The following is an 18,376-nucleotide window of genomic DNA, read 5'->3' on the forward strand; positions in this document are numbered from 1 at the left end:
TAAAAAATTACCCTTGTCATTGCTAAAGGCATCGGTATAGATGTCTCTACAAATTCATTTCTAATATCATCGCTATTTGTATCATTATCTGCAAAGGGCAGCCATTAGCGTTACAAATAGTGACAGTTATAGAGAAAAAATAATTTTGGTGAGAGGGCAGCAACACCATGTACTGAATAATATTCTGCAAAGAAATTACATATTAAATAAGAAATCATCATCAAGATATGTGCAAAAAACTACTTAAAACCACAAGACTGATAACTCATAAAATAAGTACAAGACTGGTGGTGCCAGCTCATAAAATTACATGGAACCATGGAGAGGATAGTCCAAAACAAACAGAGAAATCTATTTGTAAATAGCACAAAGTGCAAATTTATACAAAGGATGATAAATATATCTAATGAATGCTACATGAAAGAGGCCTGCATGGATCACATGACTAAAAAAAGAAAATGATATGCTCCACGAATCCAAGCATATGCTATAGATCCTAGCCATTTGAAAGCTTATCCCGACGCAAAGGAGCGTCAAATGAACTCTGCAAAATAAACAACCAGACATTAGTTCACCATATATAATGCATCACAAAAAAACTAATGACTATAGACAAAAAAGACCATTGACTTATTTGGCCGCTGCGTGCATACAATCTATTGTGATAAGTGCAATGAGACTATGTCTCTTTGCATGTATAGAGTCTCCAAACCTATGGGATTGCAGTTTGTGATGGAGTGCTGTTGCAAAAAAATAGAATAGCATTGTTAAAAACAAGATTGTTAGTACAAGTGATATTCCAAATAAGAAAGTGAGAGGAACCAAAAGAAAACTTAGAAAGTTCTCTAAATAAGTCTTGTGGCCGCACCACCCTGGATGATGCATGACCCCTGCCTCCCATTGTGCCCTCACTCCTGCCTCTTGCTGCTACCGCCATCGTCTTGGAGAGCCTGTGGTCTCCTCCCTTGATTCTCTTCAAATGCTTTGCATCTAGTCACTTGGGCTTTGAGGTGCCACTCTTGATTGCCTTGTATGCATCTAATAATCTATGTGGCAAATATGCATGCATACACTCCATCATCCACCTACTGTGGAAAACCTCTCTGCCATCGTAGGTATCGAAAACTCCTCATGCATAGATGCTACTACATAGTCCTTGCTCCCCACTGGTATATTATTTCAATGGTCTAGAGAATTTTTTGCCTAAATACTTGTTGGCACAGCTCTCTCATGCAAGACATCACTCTTCTCCCCTCATCATTCATGATCATAGCACCTCTCTTGTCATCTATGAGATATTCGTACCCTACTGGGATATGTCTAAGGTGTGGCCTCTCCCACTTGCGACCACACTCCTGGGTATAACCAGGAGACCCCTATACATATGGTGTACTTGGGGGGTAGTATCTCTTGGAGTAGCACCCATAGGGATGCCACATGTAGATGATTGAGCGAAACCCGAAGTCATGGGAGTAGATGTCCCTACAAGTGTGATAAATCTCGGAGGTGATAAGTTTTCACCAGATCGATAAGACAGAGACACTACATCAATACCATCACCTCTTTGGAACCAATATGAGAGTGAGGAGTAGCAACCCTCTCTAGAATCGAACATGGGCTCACAGCATCTAGATCTTTGCAACACCTCCCAAACCACTCCTCCATCGGGGGCTAGTTTAGAGCATCGACCTCGCCTACTAGAGATCGAACCATTGGAGCGTGTTGAACTAGACCCCACAGAATCACCTGATGACATCTGTGACAACTCTTGGTTCGCCATATCTCTAAAGAGGGCCATGCGATCTAGATACATATGTGTGAATATTTCTTGCAGTTTCTCATCGGTCATACCTCGGCTCATCTTGCTCTCTAGGTATCGTCAAAGATAACCTACACAGATAGAAAATAATGTTAGCCGTAATCAATATAAGAATTTAGGTAAAGCGCAACAACATAACTCTGCAAAAAAGGATGCTAATTAAAACACATATACTAAAGTTATCCTTAAAAATTGTCAACTCTCTTACTCAAACTTTTCCATGACACCACAATCTATTGTGAAACACATTTTGTCTTGATGTTCTCGACTCGAAAATGTTGCCTCCGTGACTATACTGCACTATAGATTTTGTAATGTACACCAAAATGGTTAGATTAGTTGCTGCACATAAAATCTAGATATGACAACAAATAAAGCATGCTGTCACCTTTGGACTACATCCTCTAGAGAATTCCCACTCCTTGGTAGAGACCTCTTTCCCTTCATGAGAAACTACAATCAAAGATTCGTGTAACCACTGCATAGACATAAATGCTGGAATCTTCTTCATCTTGGGGAAGTTACTATATGTATATCCTCTACATCGCGTGCGTTCAAGGCCTATTTATAAATATCCTTATTTGTGAAATTTTCTTGAATAAAGCATAACCCTTTTCTATCCAATCTGTAAATAACCGCTTTATATTATACCCTTCTATATGTAAAAAATGGTATTTTAAAAATAACTTATTTTGAACCCACGTGATGCACACATATTCATGAGTAACTTACCCGCGTTCTTCATGCCCTTGGGATATTGAACCAATCGATGGCATGTACTGCATCAAAATTTTGATCATGCTCCCTCCCGCTCTCTTGCCTTTTTCATACCTAGCGAGCCACTTCTCCATGGATGTACATACAAAAATGATTTACTTTCTCCTCCATGGCACCATCCATCCTTTTTTCTATCCCATTTCCAACCATCACACCTCTGATCAGTCTATCATAACATACTATTGCATGAATCCACTGTCGGTAGTCACTCGAAAATATGCACTAATGCCTTTGACACTAGCCAACCTTCAGCCATGCTACCTTTTGGCTGAGCTCGTTATTGCATAAAGCTCTTCAAGGTTTTCATGAAGCGTTCTAAAAAGCAAACCTGAGGGAATGCATCATACCTATCGAGGTGCAGATATTGATAATTTGCTTCACCATGTGCTCTTCTTTAGTGGATAGGAGCTAAGAAGCATGAGATAGTTGCAAGTGATCGTCAAAGCTCGACTGTGAAAAGCACCTCCATCTTGCCTACCTCATTCAAATCCATTCGTGCCCCTATAGTGTCTCTCTTTCTTGTGATATGTTCCCACAATAAGCTACCTACATTCTTGAAAATATGCATGGGATCCAACAAATAATTGATCTATAAGTGGGTCCAATATGGCAACTCGTAGAAAATTGAGAACCATCGCATTCTGCTTGGATGTGACTCCTTGTGGACCATTTTCAACTCGTACCAGCTTTGGGCGTTCATTTGTGTTGAAGGTCATCCAAGAAAACCTTTCCTCAATTCATGACCCTTCAGCAAGAAAGCAGTATGTCCCTGATATACCATCTCCTTCATGGTCTATTACCTTCTAGAGACTATGGCCCACACAATGGACATGCATGATAACTTGAGGTAATCAGATCTGTCGTCACAATACCCCTACCTAGTCAATACAAACTTGAACGAGCAATATTAGATATTAACAACGAGAACAAAAGCCCACTTACTTGAGCACTCCTCGAATCCTGGAAAGTCATGCATGGTCCATGTGAGAATGGCTCATATATTAGCGGACAACCGACCATCATGCTTGCTCATGTCTTCCACATCGACCCCCTACTCCCACAAAAACTTGAGCTCATCAACTAATGGACGGAGATAGACGTCCATGTTCTTGACTTTGTAGTGCCCAGGGGAATGTGCAAGCTCAGAATAATGTATACTTTCTTCATAGAAAGCCATGGCGGGATGTTGTAGTTTACAAGGACTACATGCCACACATTGTAATAAGTTGATGAGCGGAGACTGAATGGATTCACTCCATCCATAGCAAGACCAAGCCAAAGATTCCTTATATCTCGTGCAAAGTCTGGAAAGGTGGAGTCAATGTGGCTCTATGCACACGAATCTCTTGGTATTTGTTGGAATCCATCTGTGGATCTGTTTTGCGTATGCCATGTTGTCAAGTTCGCCATGCCTGACGTACAAAACATATGATGCATACGTGGTATAAGTGGAAAGCATCAAAGAACCTTCTGAGGGGTGGTTTGCCTTGCAAGTCTTGTCGGTATGTATGAGCACCATACTTCGGACATGTCTCCATAGTCCCATAATCTCCTTGAAAGAGCAAACAATCATTGACATATGTATGGATGCTGTTGTAGTCCATGCCAAGATTTTGTAACACCAATCATGCATCATCACAGGACTCATGCATCGTGTTTCTAGGTGGTAATATGTGATATTTTAGCAACCTGAAAAAAAAAACGAAGCACCCTTCAAGAGCACAAAAATCATTTTTTATAATGTAGTCAAAATCAATGGAGTGTAGAATGTACCTGAATAACTCGATCACACTTGCATCACTCCACCCATACTTTTCCCCCTACACACTTAGGAGCGTAAGAAACATCTTTAAGCGAGATACTTGGCACCCATCATCAAATAGTGTGGACAATTCCTCTATCAGTGGATCAGATGACTTGGTATCCATGGGCAGTAATGCATCAATCATTGCCTCCACCTCAGGCTCCAAGATTGAAGGAAGGTTTGAAAGGTCCACAGTCTCCTCTGGTATCATATCGAGGGCATATTCTGCAGGATACCTACCAATTGGTGTATTAGCTTAGGAACTCCATCGATTACACACCTATGAACTCTTCTGACAGGCCACAATAGGTGCATTCCTTGGGATGAAGCGTCACCTCTTTGTAGAAATTTCTAGGACATGTCTAATATTTTTGTATGTGATATTCAATTACTTTGCAAATGTAAAGTATGATTGATACACACTTTTTTAATTGTTTGCTCAAAGTTTGAGATTGTGTGGTCAATAATCTTTGATTGAAACTCATCAAAGCGTGGTACGTGCTCTATGGATAAGAGATGCTTTTGTTTGATTACCAGCTTGCACTGAGTGCAAGGATGTGGGGCACGATAATTAAGATACGTCTCTTGATCTTACATGTCATGACCATCATTATTTTCCATTTGGTCTATGTTAGGACAAACAATATGTTTTTTTCCCCTCACTAATGATCTTTCTCCATTTTAAACTTTACCTATCTTTCTTGCTCTCCATTCCTTTTCTCTCTCCCCTCTTTACTTCTCTCGCCACCCCTCTTTCTCTCTCCCTTTCCCTTTCTTTGTTTGCCTCCCTTCATCTCTTTGTTTCTCTCCCCCTCTCTCTCTCATTGTTTCTCTGTCTCTCCCATCTCTCTACTTCTCTCCATTCATTTTCTCTCCCCTTCTCTTTACCTTTATCTATTTTTATGTATCCCCCTCGGTATCTTTTTCCCCACTCCTCTTTCTCTTCCTCTTTCCCTTTCTTCGTTTGTCTCCCTCCATCTCTCTTTGTCCATTCCTTTTCTCTCCCCCTCTTTCTATCTTTATCTATCCCCCTCTCTATTTCTCTCCCTACCCATGTCTCTCTCTCTCTCTCTCTCTCTCTCTCTCTCTCTCTCTCTCTCTCTCTCTCTCTCTCTCTCTCTCTCTCTCTCTCTCTCTCTCTCTCTCTCTCTCTCTCTCTCTCTCTTTGTTTGCCTCCCTTCATCTTTCTTTGTTTCTTCTCCCCTCTCTCTCATTGTTTCTCCCTCTCCGCCCATCTTCGCTCCCCACCTCTCTCTTCCTTTCCCTCCCTTCTTATCTCTATTTCTCTCTCTCCTTTCCTCCCCACTCTCACTGAACGTATCTTGTTACAATCAAAATCAAAGATAAAAAATATAAAACCTAAAAAACAAGGATATAGAAAGACTCTGTCTCCCCACCTCTCTTTGTTTTTCTCTTCCCCTCATTTTATTCTTCTATCTTATCTCTAATTCTCTCATTGTTTCCCTATTTCTTTCTCCCTCTCCCTCTCTATTTGTTTTTCTCTCTACCTCTCTCTTTATCTCTCTTTCTATCTCTTTTTCTCCCTCTCTCGCCTCTCTCCCTCTTCTTTTCACCCTCGTTCCTCTCTTTACCTCACCCTTCTTTTCTACCTCCTCCTCTCTCCCACTCTCTTTCTCTCCATCCTCTCTTTTTTTCTCTTTTTCTCTTTCTTTGTTTCCTCTCTTTGTTTCTCTTTCCCCCTCTCTCCCTCATTGTTTCTCTCACTTATTCTCCTCTTTCCCTTCCTTCATATCTCATTTTTCTCTTTCTCTTTCTCTTTGTTACCTCCCTTTCTCTCTCTCTTCCTCTCTCTTTGTTCTTCTCTCTCTCTCTCTCTCCTTCCCTTCCTTTCTCCCTCTCTTTCAATGCATTTTATTACAAAGAAAAATAAAATAAGAAAATAAGAAAACACAAAAACAAAGTAAGAAGAGGGAATGTACCTATCTCAAGGACCCGAAGATGAATTTTTTGTGCCTCCTCTTTGCAGCTTCCCTTCTTTCTCCCTTGTCTGCTTCTCTCTCTTTTTCGCATATGACGGCATTGGTGATGGCAATGCTCTCTCTCTCTCTCTCTCTCTCTCTCTCTCTCTCTCTCTCTCTCTCTCTCTCTCTCTCTCTCTCTCTCTCTCTCTCTCTTTGTAGCAATCTCTCTTGTTCACTCTCCCTCGCAAATGTTTGTGGAAAATGCCGTGCTTGGGTTTTCAACACATTTTTTTCTTAGACCAGCATCGCTATTTGTGTCGTAAATTAGCATCATCAAGCGTCACTATTAGTGTCACAGAGCATTGCTATTAGCAACGTGGATAGCGAGGCTACTATTTTTTGTATTGCAAATCGCTCTTGTTATCGTCCCATTCCCTTCTAATAGATAACGAATTTATTTTGGGGAAACTGTGAATTTGTTACGTGATCATGATATAGTTACACTTGGGAGAGTGCATGCAATACATCCAAATAAGACATGCCATGGAGAAACACTTCAAGATAGATATATTTAAGTGGCTATTGATTAATGTTTGAATGTAACGGCATTTTTGTCATTCCCAAAACAATTGATGCAGTGAAGGTTCATGAAGATGTAGGAATAACAAGTCATGACGAAGGAGATGCTTACGAATCAAACCATGTCTTGCCTTTTGAGGATATTGATGTGCTTAGCATTCATGAAAGTTGGAGTGATGCTATGGACAAAAGGTGACACGATGTGTGTTGGGATAGGGGTTATATTATTTGCTTTTTCATATGGTGTGATAGACTTTGAATTGTTGGGAGAGAGGATGTTGGTGTGGTGGTAGATAAAACCCTTGATCAAACCACAAGAACATATATAGGTGACAACCGCCAATGTGTCACTTTGGAAAGATGGCCTATTAAATAGGTCACCATTGATGATGGAACACTATTACTACAACAACAATAATACATGCAATTTATATCTACAAATGCTTGTGCCAAAAATATAGAAGATACCAATGAAGATTCTATTTCTACAAAAAATATCAAATTTTCTTCAAAAAAGATCATATTGTATGGTCAATAGAAAGCCTTTAATTGTTTTCCTTAAAGGTGCAAACTTGAGATTCTATGCCTCCCTTCCATTAGCCCATCAGTATAATGACATCCTATAGTATCTAGGAATTCATTTTGACACCCTTTTTTTGAAGATAAAACGCATTTTGAAAACTTATAATTTTTCAAGAACATGAACTTATACTTTATTATAATTGATGCATTTTATGAACCAAGCACGAATCCTATTCGAGCATTCATACGATAACCCCAAACCTATTAGTACAATCTATTATGTTTTGTATATCTATATAAGAAAATCCTCTACATTGTAGCTACCTTCATTATTAGGTTCCTAATCCAATATTAGATGTGTGCTCAAGGGGATGATGTACCACATTAATGACGTGGAAAAGTAGATCGTCATCATTGCCACCATAATCATCATTGTTGTTATCCACACCCTAACTCGTAGCATCCCTTCGTCTCCCTTTATCTACCATACATGCACAGTGCAAGTAGCCTATCAACAAGGCATTATATCTCTTGTTGGCCAAACAGTCTGTGCGGTGTCACAACTTTCACATAACTCATGAAAATTGGCATATAGGATGAGGAATTCAATATTTAGATGATTAGGTTTCATATCAAAGTGCATTGATAGAAACTCTCTTGATATATGTATTCTTGGAGCAATGCAATCAATTTTATATCTGGGCACATCATATGAAAATTAGGTCAATTCAAAGATTTTTATTTAAATGCACAAAACTCCATATTTTGAGAATTTGGGAATTTTTCATCAATATGGGAATAATTCCAAATCAAAATGGAATTCATAAATTTTGGAACTTTCATTAATTTGGAACTTGGTGTAATTGAACATATTATTGCTTATGGTTGTTTCCAATAGATTGAAAAAACTCAAAAAGGTGGTGTTAATAAACACCTTAGTTTTAATATCCTTGAAAATCTTCAAGAAAAATCTTCAGTCAATGGATTCTTGTAGACTTTGTTTGGCCTTCAATACAACCTTTAGGGGAATTTTATTTTTTTGGGGAGATTTTGCACCTTTCTTCATCCAAGAGAAGACAATGCTATCTATTGTTTCCCATTGTTCATGATATTTTTTGTTGCACATCCAATATTTATCCCAACAATTAAGATACACCTCTGCATCTATAGCATTTTGACGACTACAAACTGATGCCCAATATTGTATATGTACCTTGTTGAAGTTTTTGGAGTTTCTATTTGTATCCATCTCACTTTGTGCAACACCAAGCCATATTGGATATACTGGATCTGAAGGTCTAACAAGCACAAAGTCATCTTTCTTAACATCGAGCATTGGTTCAAATGCACATTTGGGTTGTTTGCTGAGAGGACCACAATAGTGGTCACTCAACTCTTCCAATCCAATAAAGTCATGTACATTATCTACATATATACTGGTTGCATCACTTTGTGTTCATGGCCAAAAATCTATGAAAAATATATCTTCTTAGACGTTTGGAGTTTGAAGAGCGTAGGTTATATGTTTCCGATAATCAACCACTGGTGTTATAAACTTTGTGAACTCTGCTTCAAGTCCTTGTATATTTGACCGTCTTTCCCAATACTTCAAATAATCTTTAACTCCACTTACTACTTCTATGTACTCGAATATAGACAGCAACATTGGAACACCCTTTGGAAGAGTAGGCTTTCCTACAAAGTCTCTATTCCATAATTCAATGCCACCTTCTCTTGGTAACCAATCTGGGGACTTTGGATGTATCTTGTATTGCATGATAGGTGTATCTCCTTGCATATAAAACCAAAATTGAAGAGGTTTCAAGTGACCAACAAGTGTATCTTTGGAAACACACAAGTATCCCTCAATGTATCTCTTAAAGTTAGGCACATGTGTCAATACGAAAGGTGTAGGACTTGTCATTTGGCATGATTGCAAATGTTGCATAAGATGAGAAAAAGTGAAGGTCATGCTCGTCCTTAGCTTCTCTAAAAATTTATTGAACATTGTATCAATGTCTTCATGTATATGACCCACCATGAGAAACCCAAGCTTGATTATCTTGAATGTTCCTTTGTGACAAGCAATGATAGATATGCAAATAGATAGTGATTCTTATTTTTTGATCCACAATTATCAAGTTGAAGTAGCAAGTTCTCTAGTAATCATTTAAAATGATGATGGCCATCATGTGGTGTATTATCTTCCATGCATGCTTTATTTTGCACAACATCTTGATGGTGATCTAATGCTTTTCTCAAGTTGAGAGCTTTTAGTAGCACAAAGGTTGATCTTGACATTCCATCTACCTATAGATTACCATTTGCATGCCTGTCTAGTCGCTCCAAGTTCCTGAAGCACAAGGATAATGAGGTAATTGTGAAGTTAGGATCAAGAGGCCATAGATCAAGTGAGAAATGTCCCATATCTACCTTCTCCATGTCCATGTGTAATCATGCATGTTAAAGAAACTGGTAGTTGAGCAAATCTTTTAGTCTCTTTTGATCGAAGAATTAATCTAGGGATAGCTATATTTTGTTGGTCCATCTTATCATGTATGATGCACAAGTTTTTCTCTGGATTTAATATTGAGGCCAAGCGCCAACTATGGTATATGTTCCGATAACTTTGTTGTTGTAGCATGTGACATTGACGCTTTTTTAGAAGCACATTTCACTCTTGAAAACACTTTGTTGCTGCAAGTTGCTCTTTAATCTCTGAGCAAATGCTACATTTGGAGAACTCACTCATCTTTGCTAAGGTTACATGCTTAAAACTCTGTGTTCCAAATACGATTGAAGGTGGACAAGGACATGTGCTTACATCCAATACCATCCAATGTTGCATTTACTTCTGCCCAGATATCTACCTACTTGTAAACATCTAATATAACCAATTGTGGCTCCCTTGATCCATCTTACATTGTTCTACTCTTATATGGCATCTACTTTGCATTCTTCTTGACAAAGTCTCTAAGAATGGCTCTTCCCATCTCTGTGTGATCCCAAGCTACTCTTATTACCCCCGTGTTTCCACGCATTTCCCTCCTCACACCATGGTCAAATTGTGCAATCTACCTATAAAAAGATGTCTTTGGGATTCCATGAATCTCATACCATGATGCCCTTTCACATACAACTTGTCCATTGAAGATGAAGTTGTATTTCCTTGTTTCCACATGATCAATCATGCATGATCACTCAAACCTGTCATAAACATAGTTTGTGCAGTCTTCGAATTGCAATCCCCAAAAGTACTTATGCAATTGTTGCATTCTTTGGTCTTATGAGAAGGATGCTCTCTAATCAGATGTAGCCTATCCTTTTGAGGAATTGGATTACTTCCTTCCCTATTGAGGGCAATCATTGGGCAGGTATTGATTGGCAAGACTGCTTATGTTGCAATGCTTTTAAGATCAAGCTCTTGACTTCTAGTGTTGCTCGAGCATTGGTGCAAAGTTGGTAGCAAATCTTGGCTAACTCCAGTTGGCTGCCTATGGCCCTAGAGGGGGAGACTCTTTTCTAAATAGAATTCTTGGATCTATCCTTATACCTATGATCCTAGTATAGCTCTAATTGAGTGAGATACCAAGATAGCTTACCTCCTTCATCGAAGAAGTCTAACTAATTGAGATGTTCTTTAGGACAACAAAAATTAATGTTGGAGAGACCTTTAGTCTATAGTTGCTGACTTAAATCTCACACAGGCTGAGATTAGCTAGATGGAATTTGTCCTGATGGATTTAAGGGATGACTAGCCCACTAGCCAACACTACTTTTGTTCTACATTCCCTTGAAAGGCCCTAACGAGAAAACATTGTGGAACTAGGAGAGTTTGGGACTCATTTGACTTAGAAGAAATGATGACTTTTTGGGTAGAAATGGGAAAACACTTCTGCTGGAATATATTAGATTATTGAATGAAGATCTTCTGGCTATAGTTAGCTTTGTGAAAAGCATGCATTTTGCTAAGAAATTAGGGGCAATGGGGTTAATTACAAGGCCGGTTACACACAAAGATGGATGACCAATGTTTCCAAAAAAGGACGTGCCTGCAGGGGTAGTGTCACCTTTTGATAGGGTTAGGGTTTTGTGTTCAGCCTTCTATCCATGCCCATTGCCCATAGCACAGAAGGACAATACTAGGCTGAAGTTTTGAGCTGACACAAATCACAAACCAAGGGTAAGCTTTGTGTCAAGGGTAGGCAGAAGTAGTGGGCCCAACCAACAAGTCAGCTCATATTTGTTGTTAACGTGGAATGCCAGACCAAAGCACTCTGTTGCCTTTCAGAAAGAACCAGAGAATTCTTGCTGCAGTGGTTTTTGAGTGAGGCTTTTGGAAGATTGCAGGAGCTGCAGAGCTTTTCGATCCGCCATTCACCTGAAGACGGAAGGTTCTTACAGTCCCAAGAGAAGAAAGCTCTCATCCTTCATGATTGGTTCTAAATCTTGATACAGCTTGGCTCTGAGAATTGAAAAACGAGGCACTTGTAAGCAATCAGACTCGCTTATTTTTGTGATTGAACTAGCATCATAACAACTGCAAGAGGCACCTGTTGGAAGCTCTGGTTTTAGCGAGAACTTTACTCAGAGTAACAGCCAAGGTTTTGAGCCTGCATTAAGATATCACAGAAGAATCAAGCATGGTCGATCATGATCAACTCCACATTACCAGAATGTTTTCGGAATCTGCAAAAACACACCATGGCAGCAGATAACGCATTCAAGAAAACTAACCTTTGCATCTCAGAAGCTGCGGCAGGAGCCATGGTCTGAAGGTCTGAGGTGCGTTCTTCATTTGGTCCGTTAGCTGGGATGAGATCTTTTACATAGATAGGCTCTCGAGAAAGATGCGATACAATCTGCTCTGACATGCTCGAGGTACACACCTCTTGTATTGCGGGAGGTGTTTCACTGTGTCTGCAACTAAGGTTTTTCATGGCGATGTCAATGTCCTCAGGGAGAAGCTCAACACCGTCAAGTGAGTCTTGGGTGCACACTTCATCCCTGGGATGACGATTCGCATTTGCCTCATGGTCGTCATTTTCTGCTTTCTCACGTGACAATTGCTTCTGAAAGTATTGAATCACAGGCATTAGGTCGTTCCTTGAAACACCAGAAAAATCTGTCATCTCATTGTGAGCAGTTCCACTTCTTGATTCATCAGCCAAGCTCGCATTGACAACGCTCTCCATCCAGTCCCAGAAGGTAGCTTCAAGCTTTCCTGATTCTTCCCTCATCTTCTTCACCAGCTGCTCTGCTTGGAAGGCTTCTCTGTGTCGCTTAAGCTCATTATCTTTGCCTTGTAACAGGTGCAATTCATACTGGCTATATGGCCTGCCCTCTGTTGGATGTGTCATTTTTCTGATGATTTGTGCCTCGCTGAGCTTGTGGATCAGCTTTGCTTTGCATTGCCTCAGAGATTGTATGCTCCGTAAGGCTAGTTGCACCTTCCCATACAGCATCAGGGTCTGCTGGGTTCTTCCTGCAACCCTTTCATTCACATCCCTGATGTGATCCAGTGAATGGACTAGTCTCTCCACATGCGCTCTTGCATTGGCTTCTGCTTCCCTTCCCACTTCCATAGCTTCAGATGTTGAGGAGACATCTACTGGATATGGGGGCAAAGGAGTGTTTGATCGCAAATGCAACAGCCGCTCTGTGCGCTGTGTCAAAGCTCTATGAAAGACATCACAATGGGATAGCAGCCATGCAAGTCCCAGCAAGAGATGGCGACTTTGCTGTGTGGTGGATATGAGGCCAAAAAAGGGCGAGTGAGGAGGGTAACCCCAAAGGGCTAGGTAGAATTTCACAAAGGAAAGCTTTTTGTCCATTGCATCCTGTTCAAACTGTGATGCATCTTGTTCTTGTGGGCCAGACCATAAGGTTGAAGGATCATGGCTACCTCTGCAATCTAAAATCAGGTTGTGTGTGCTGGAGTCCTCTTTTCTGATCCTTTCACTATCACTTTTGGAACTAGGGGTTTGAACGTCTTCGTAAGTTGTCTCACATTTCAAAGTTCTCCCTTTATGACCTGCAGGGTGTGATGCCCCAATATGTCCAGCTGCAGCTTCTCTCAGGGACTTCAGCATTCCAGCTTCCATACCAACAGTTATGCCATGTCTATCTGCAACATTCTTCTTCTTGGACTTCCCAGTTGCACCATCTACACCATCCTGTACAGTTTGCATGCCAAATTTGCCTTTGCCAGGTAATTTGCCCGCATGATTCTTCTTGAGGTCGGTGCAAAAAGATGATCTCCTCCGATTGTCTGTCCTGGCATATTGAATGTTGTGATCTATCTTATTCGATTCTTTGCAACCAGGGTTATGTGGAAGCGATACACATCCAGCTCTATGTTTCCTAGTAAGAATGGCTGGGACATGCAGAAGCTGGGATGGAGATGACAGAAGGTGGTGCGTGCTGCTGTGAGGACCAATGCCCATCTTGATCTGACAATGGTCAGGATTGTCTGAATGGGACACATGCACAAGAAGTTTTAGACAAATTTCCACTATAATTCTCACATTGTGAATTATGACAACATCATGAGCTTCTGCAAGGGAGGGATCCCGCGGCAGCCCCCTGCCCCCAAACCTTGCCACACCTTGCTAGGTCCGTGGTCCCTCCCTTGCAGAAGCTCATGATGTCATCATAATTCACAATGTGGGAGCCCCCTGTGGTTGGAGGTATGTGGTGCCTCCCGAGCAGGAGCTCATGATGTTGAACACGACAAGGAAAAACAAGCAAACAAGACCCTTCTCTCACATGGGAAAATGCCTTCCCAAAAACTTATTGTGATGGACTCCACCTGTGGACGAATTAGACGAGGAAGAGCTGCGAGTGCTGCAAAGATCAGAGGCCGAAGGGGGAGGGAAGGAGGCGAGGTTGAGGACGACGAGGTCGTGAAGGGCCTGCAGGAGGCAGGCACATGCGGATGGATGATTGAATTTGGCTCTGCGGATGAGCTCCGGAGAGAGGCCAGCATGGACACCGAGGGCGTGCAAGGCGCTGCACACATGCTCCACACTGATCTTCACGCTTCTGGCGGGGTAAGAAGGCGGTGGCGGCTGCGGGGGCTGCTGCTGCTGTTGATGATGATGATCCTCCATCGCCAAAGGACTTAATCCTACCGCATCAGATCAACCATAAAACAGGATCAGTGTCGTTCCCTGCATCATTTTAACATCATGAACCAGCACACGGTTCTTGATGGACTTATCTCAAGGACTACCCGTCCTTATCATCAGAACCATGGAAAGCCGGACTATGATGGTTCTTCTTCAGGCATCAGCTTCTGCACCCCCGACGCAGAATATCGTGATGATGATTAGCCCATACCAAGAAGCAGCAATAGCAAAATCTCGATCCCCCCCAAGAAACCGCCAATCAAACTCGAGCTCTTCAGCATGCCGCAATATCACAGTTTGCCAGCCTCGTAGGTAGACGCGACCAAGCCACGGGAAATTAAGTTGAGTAATGCCACAAAGGTTCTTTAAGGATTAGCTTTTGGGGGGGGGTGGGGGCCGGGCGGTGGCCGGTTGCAAGCTTTTCGCAGCATAGGGTAAAGGGGCCAATAGATTGTCATCTAACAATCTTCTATTATAATTTTTTTTTTCAAGTGAGTTGCATAAATATATTTTAATAGTCAAACTATTTATATTATATAGAGTTCAAAGAAAAAAATTAGGATATTTTGATATTTTTATCAAGTAGCCTTAGTTACAAATGAAAAGTTCATAAAAGAGGGACAGTGAGATTGTGAGGGGCCAATAGAGTGACACTCAAGGATGCATTGCTTTAGGGTTTTACAAAATCTAAAATATAAAAAAATTTACATGGCTCAATTGTTTGACTTAAGTTAAGCTCATTTGTAATTTTTAAAAATTCATATTATATTGTTAAGTGACTAAAAAAGTCATATCTTTCTTGTAAAATTGTCACTCAATTGGGGTGGGGTATGTTTTTCTTTTGGAGGGCTCTACTTTATTGGCCCCTTTACCCTAATTATCCTAGTCCAGTTAGCCGCCCAAGACAAGTCACAAGCTATTAAGGGAGCAGTGTGCGTAGATGAAGGGTGTTGCTGACCCTAGTGACTTACCAACCTCATGCCCGTTACACACCAGGCCGAGGACACCCAATGTGTGTGAAAAGGGCCAATCATAGCATTGGATTCCAAAAAAGGGCAATTGGCCCTTTACACACTGACCGCGACCAAATGGGCATGTCCTGGGGAGCATTCAATGCCCCCATGCCTTGTTTCGGGCTTGAATAGAGTGGGGGAGCTTCCCCGCCTTGATGTGTTCGCTATCGTCAATGGCCAATCACATTCTCCAGGCAGGGCTTTCTCTCATTGTGCTGACGTTTCCCCTTCTCTTCATATGTAGGTCCTTGTCCCTGATCAATCTCCCGCTCACGCTCGTTGATGAACTGTTGTTGTTTCTTACTCATTATATCATCAGGACTGGTGTCAAAAGTTCCATCATCACAATCAAGGCAAAGGTATCTCCTGTGTTTCGGCTGCAAGGTGCTCTCTCTCTCTCTCTCTCTCTCTCTCTCTCTCTCTCTCTCTCTCCCCCCCTGTGCATGATCTCATTTTGATAAGAGGCTATTTGTGGTGGATGAGAGCCATTTGTGGTAGATGAGTGGTGGATGAGGGCCATTTGTGGTTCGATGAGCTCTCCTCCCCTGAACGTTAGAAAATTTGTTTGGGAAAGTGTAGTGCAGCTTCCCCAATCTTCCCTTGCTTCAGAGCTCCTTCCCCTTCCCTCGAGCAATGATCTCCCCCGTGCATGAACTCGTTTGAGGATTCCATGATCAGGTCAGTGATGCATAAAGGATGTTTGATCTAATTAGCTCCCCCTCATACATGAACCGCTTGGCTTTGATTAGAGTTGGAGATTGATTAGGGATTGGAGATTGATCATTCTAATCATTCTAATCCAAGCTCTGATTAGCTCTCCCCCCTGCACAAACTGGTTGGCTCTAGTTGGAGATTGGAGATTCATCATTCTAATAAGTGATTAGGGATTGGAGATTGATCATTCTAATCATTCTAATCCAAGCTCTGATTTCAATGACCATTCTAATTGAAACTGGTTGGTTGCAACAACAATCCGGACGAATATCATGTCAAATTAGGTCATATGATCAGGTGGCCCTCATGCAATGCTGACATATGATTATGCATGCATCATTATCCTTTCTCTTGGTCTCTCAGAATTGCAGTTCATATCATAATTTTAATGGCAGTGTTGATCACAGGTTTTCTGATCATATCACAAGGAATATAGGGCCATTGCAGGCATTAGGTTAAAAGGATGATTACATGAAAGGAAGGAAGATCAATTAGTAGGTGCTCTATGTGTGTGTGTGTGTGTGGGTATGCCTATGAGTCTTGCTTTATGTTTTATATTACTGCATGCTTTATGGTTTATTCTTTATCTTTTGTGCTTTGAGTAAGCTTTATGTCAGATTCAAGAAATGAGTTGCATGTGATTATAAATCATTGTGTATGCATTGCATTATCATGATAACTATCATGTATGGATGCAAAAATATTTGATATTCTTGGCTCTTTTACATGAAAGCTTATAGGTAATAAGAATCGTGTATTTGCAGTTACATTTTACCTATGAAAGTTTATGGTCTTGTATGGTTTGGGTTTGTGTATCATTTATGCATTTGCATTGTCATTATAAGAATCATCTATCCATGGAAACTCATCATCATAAGTTTGTAATTCCTTCATGGTCTTGTACGATATGGGGTTGAAATCATTTATGCATTGCATGATCATCCCAAGTATCATGTATTGATGCAAGATCATCATCATAAATTCATAAATAATTTACAATCTTCTATGATATATGCTTGTGAATCATTTATGCATGGTGTCCTCATTGGAAGTATCATGTATTCATGTAAAATCATCATCATAAGCTCATAAGTCATTATGGTCTTGCAAGGTTCACAATTGTGATTTATGTATGCATTGCATTATCTTCATAAGCTTCATGTATAGCTCCAAATGGCGAGGCTAATTGTTTACCCTGTGAAAGCTTATAAGTCAAGGAAGACTGATTATTCCTTAAAGACCCTAAACTTTTTTCAATTGATAATTTATGGTCTTGTATTGTATAGGGTTGAAATCATCGCAAGTATCATGCATTTCTGCAAAATCATAATCGTAAGTTCATAAAGCATTAATGCTCTTAAAAGGTTTGCAATTGTGTATCATGTATGCATTGCATTATCTTCATAAGTGTCATGTACTTATGACTCCAAATGGTGAGGCTAATTGTTCAACCCATGAAAGTTTTTAAGTCAAGAAAGACTCATAGTGTACTAACGAAAAACACCGCATTACAAAAATGACAACTAGGTTGACATGTGCAATAGGGTTTAGGTAATTTGTGTCTCTGTGTTTTTTGTGTGTTTTTGTTAGTGACTATTTTGGTAGAGTTTGATTTACTTTGTAGTGCTTGAAAATTATAATTGAGTAAAAATGTATTTTAGAAAATGCAAGTAGTTTTAAAAACACTTACAATAAAATACAAATAACAGATTCATTTCATGGATAATGAAAAACACTATGATTAAATATGGCTTTTCATTTTAATCTCTATCTTGACAAAATGAAAGTGTCTCTCTTGAACTATGTATGAGAAATGAATGTGTGTTTTTATTTGGATCATATTAATCTTATTGAATCAAATGTGCTTTTGGCCATATGTAAGCAAAATGAATATATGTGTTTCAAACTATGCACGAGATGAAAAACACTCACAAGTTTCAAAAGATTTGGTTGGCCCATCATGACAAGTTATGTTAGTGACGAGTACCTTAAAAATCATATAACAAAAAATTGAAAAGTGGGTTGATTAAAGTTTGAGATGTGGTGGACCGTGGCATTCACTTTTTACTAAATTTTTTGGTTATAAATTACTTTAT

The 18,376-nt window shown here is 40.2% G+C and overlaps 1 protein-coding gene across 2 annotated transcripts; it reads right to left on the minus strand.

Moving 5' to 3' along the window:
• Positions 1-11,311: 11,311 nt before the first annotated feature.
• Positions 11,312-14,870, minus strand: LOC148038883 (uncharacterized). 2 transcript variants are annotated; one of them, XM_087674774.1, is made up of 5 exons: positions 14,658-14,870; positions 14,235-14,552; positions 12,161-13,895; positions 11,977-12,036; positions 11,312-11,888 (listed from the first exon to the last, which is right to left on the minus strand). In XM_087674774.1, exons 1-5 carry the CDS (start codon positions 14,677-14,679, stop codon positions 11,822-11,824), a joined length of 2,202 nt encoding a protein of 733 aa, XP_087530900.1. In that variant the 5' UTR covers positions 14,680-14,870; the 3' UTR covers positions 11,312-11,821. The 2 variants fall into 2 exon arrangements, with proteins under 2 accessions (XP_087530900.1, XP_087530899.1); XM_087674773.1 differs by having other exon boundaries at positions 14,765-14,868.
• Positions 14,871-18,376: the final 3,506 nt, after the last annotated feature.

This window comes from Lygodium microphyllum, chromosome 3 (assembly GCF_053477565.2).
Source record: "Lygodium microphyllum isolate KBCC chromosome 3, Lygodium_microphyllum_v1.1.10, whole genome shotgun sequence".
Classification (NCBI taxonomy): Eukaryota; Viridiplantae; Streptophyta; class Polypodiopsida; order Schizaeales; family Lygodiaceae; genus Lygodium; species Lygodium microphyllum.

Excerpts from the sequence above, each read along its gene's own strand:
- LOC148038883 (XM_087674773.1), bottom strand. The coding sequence starts at position 14,834 with ATGCTGAAGAGCTCGAGTTTGATTGGCGGTTTCTTGGGGGGGATCGAG. Across the intron at positions 14,553-14,764 it reads TTTGCTATTGCTGCTTCTTG|GATTAAGTCCTTTGGCGATG; the intron begins GTATGGGCTAAT and ends CTGATGCGGTAG. Across the intron at positions 11,889-11,976 it reads AAAACCAGAGCTTCCAACAG|AGCCAAGCTGTATCAAGATT; the intron begins GTGCCTCTTGCA and ends TTCAATTCTCAG.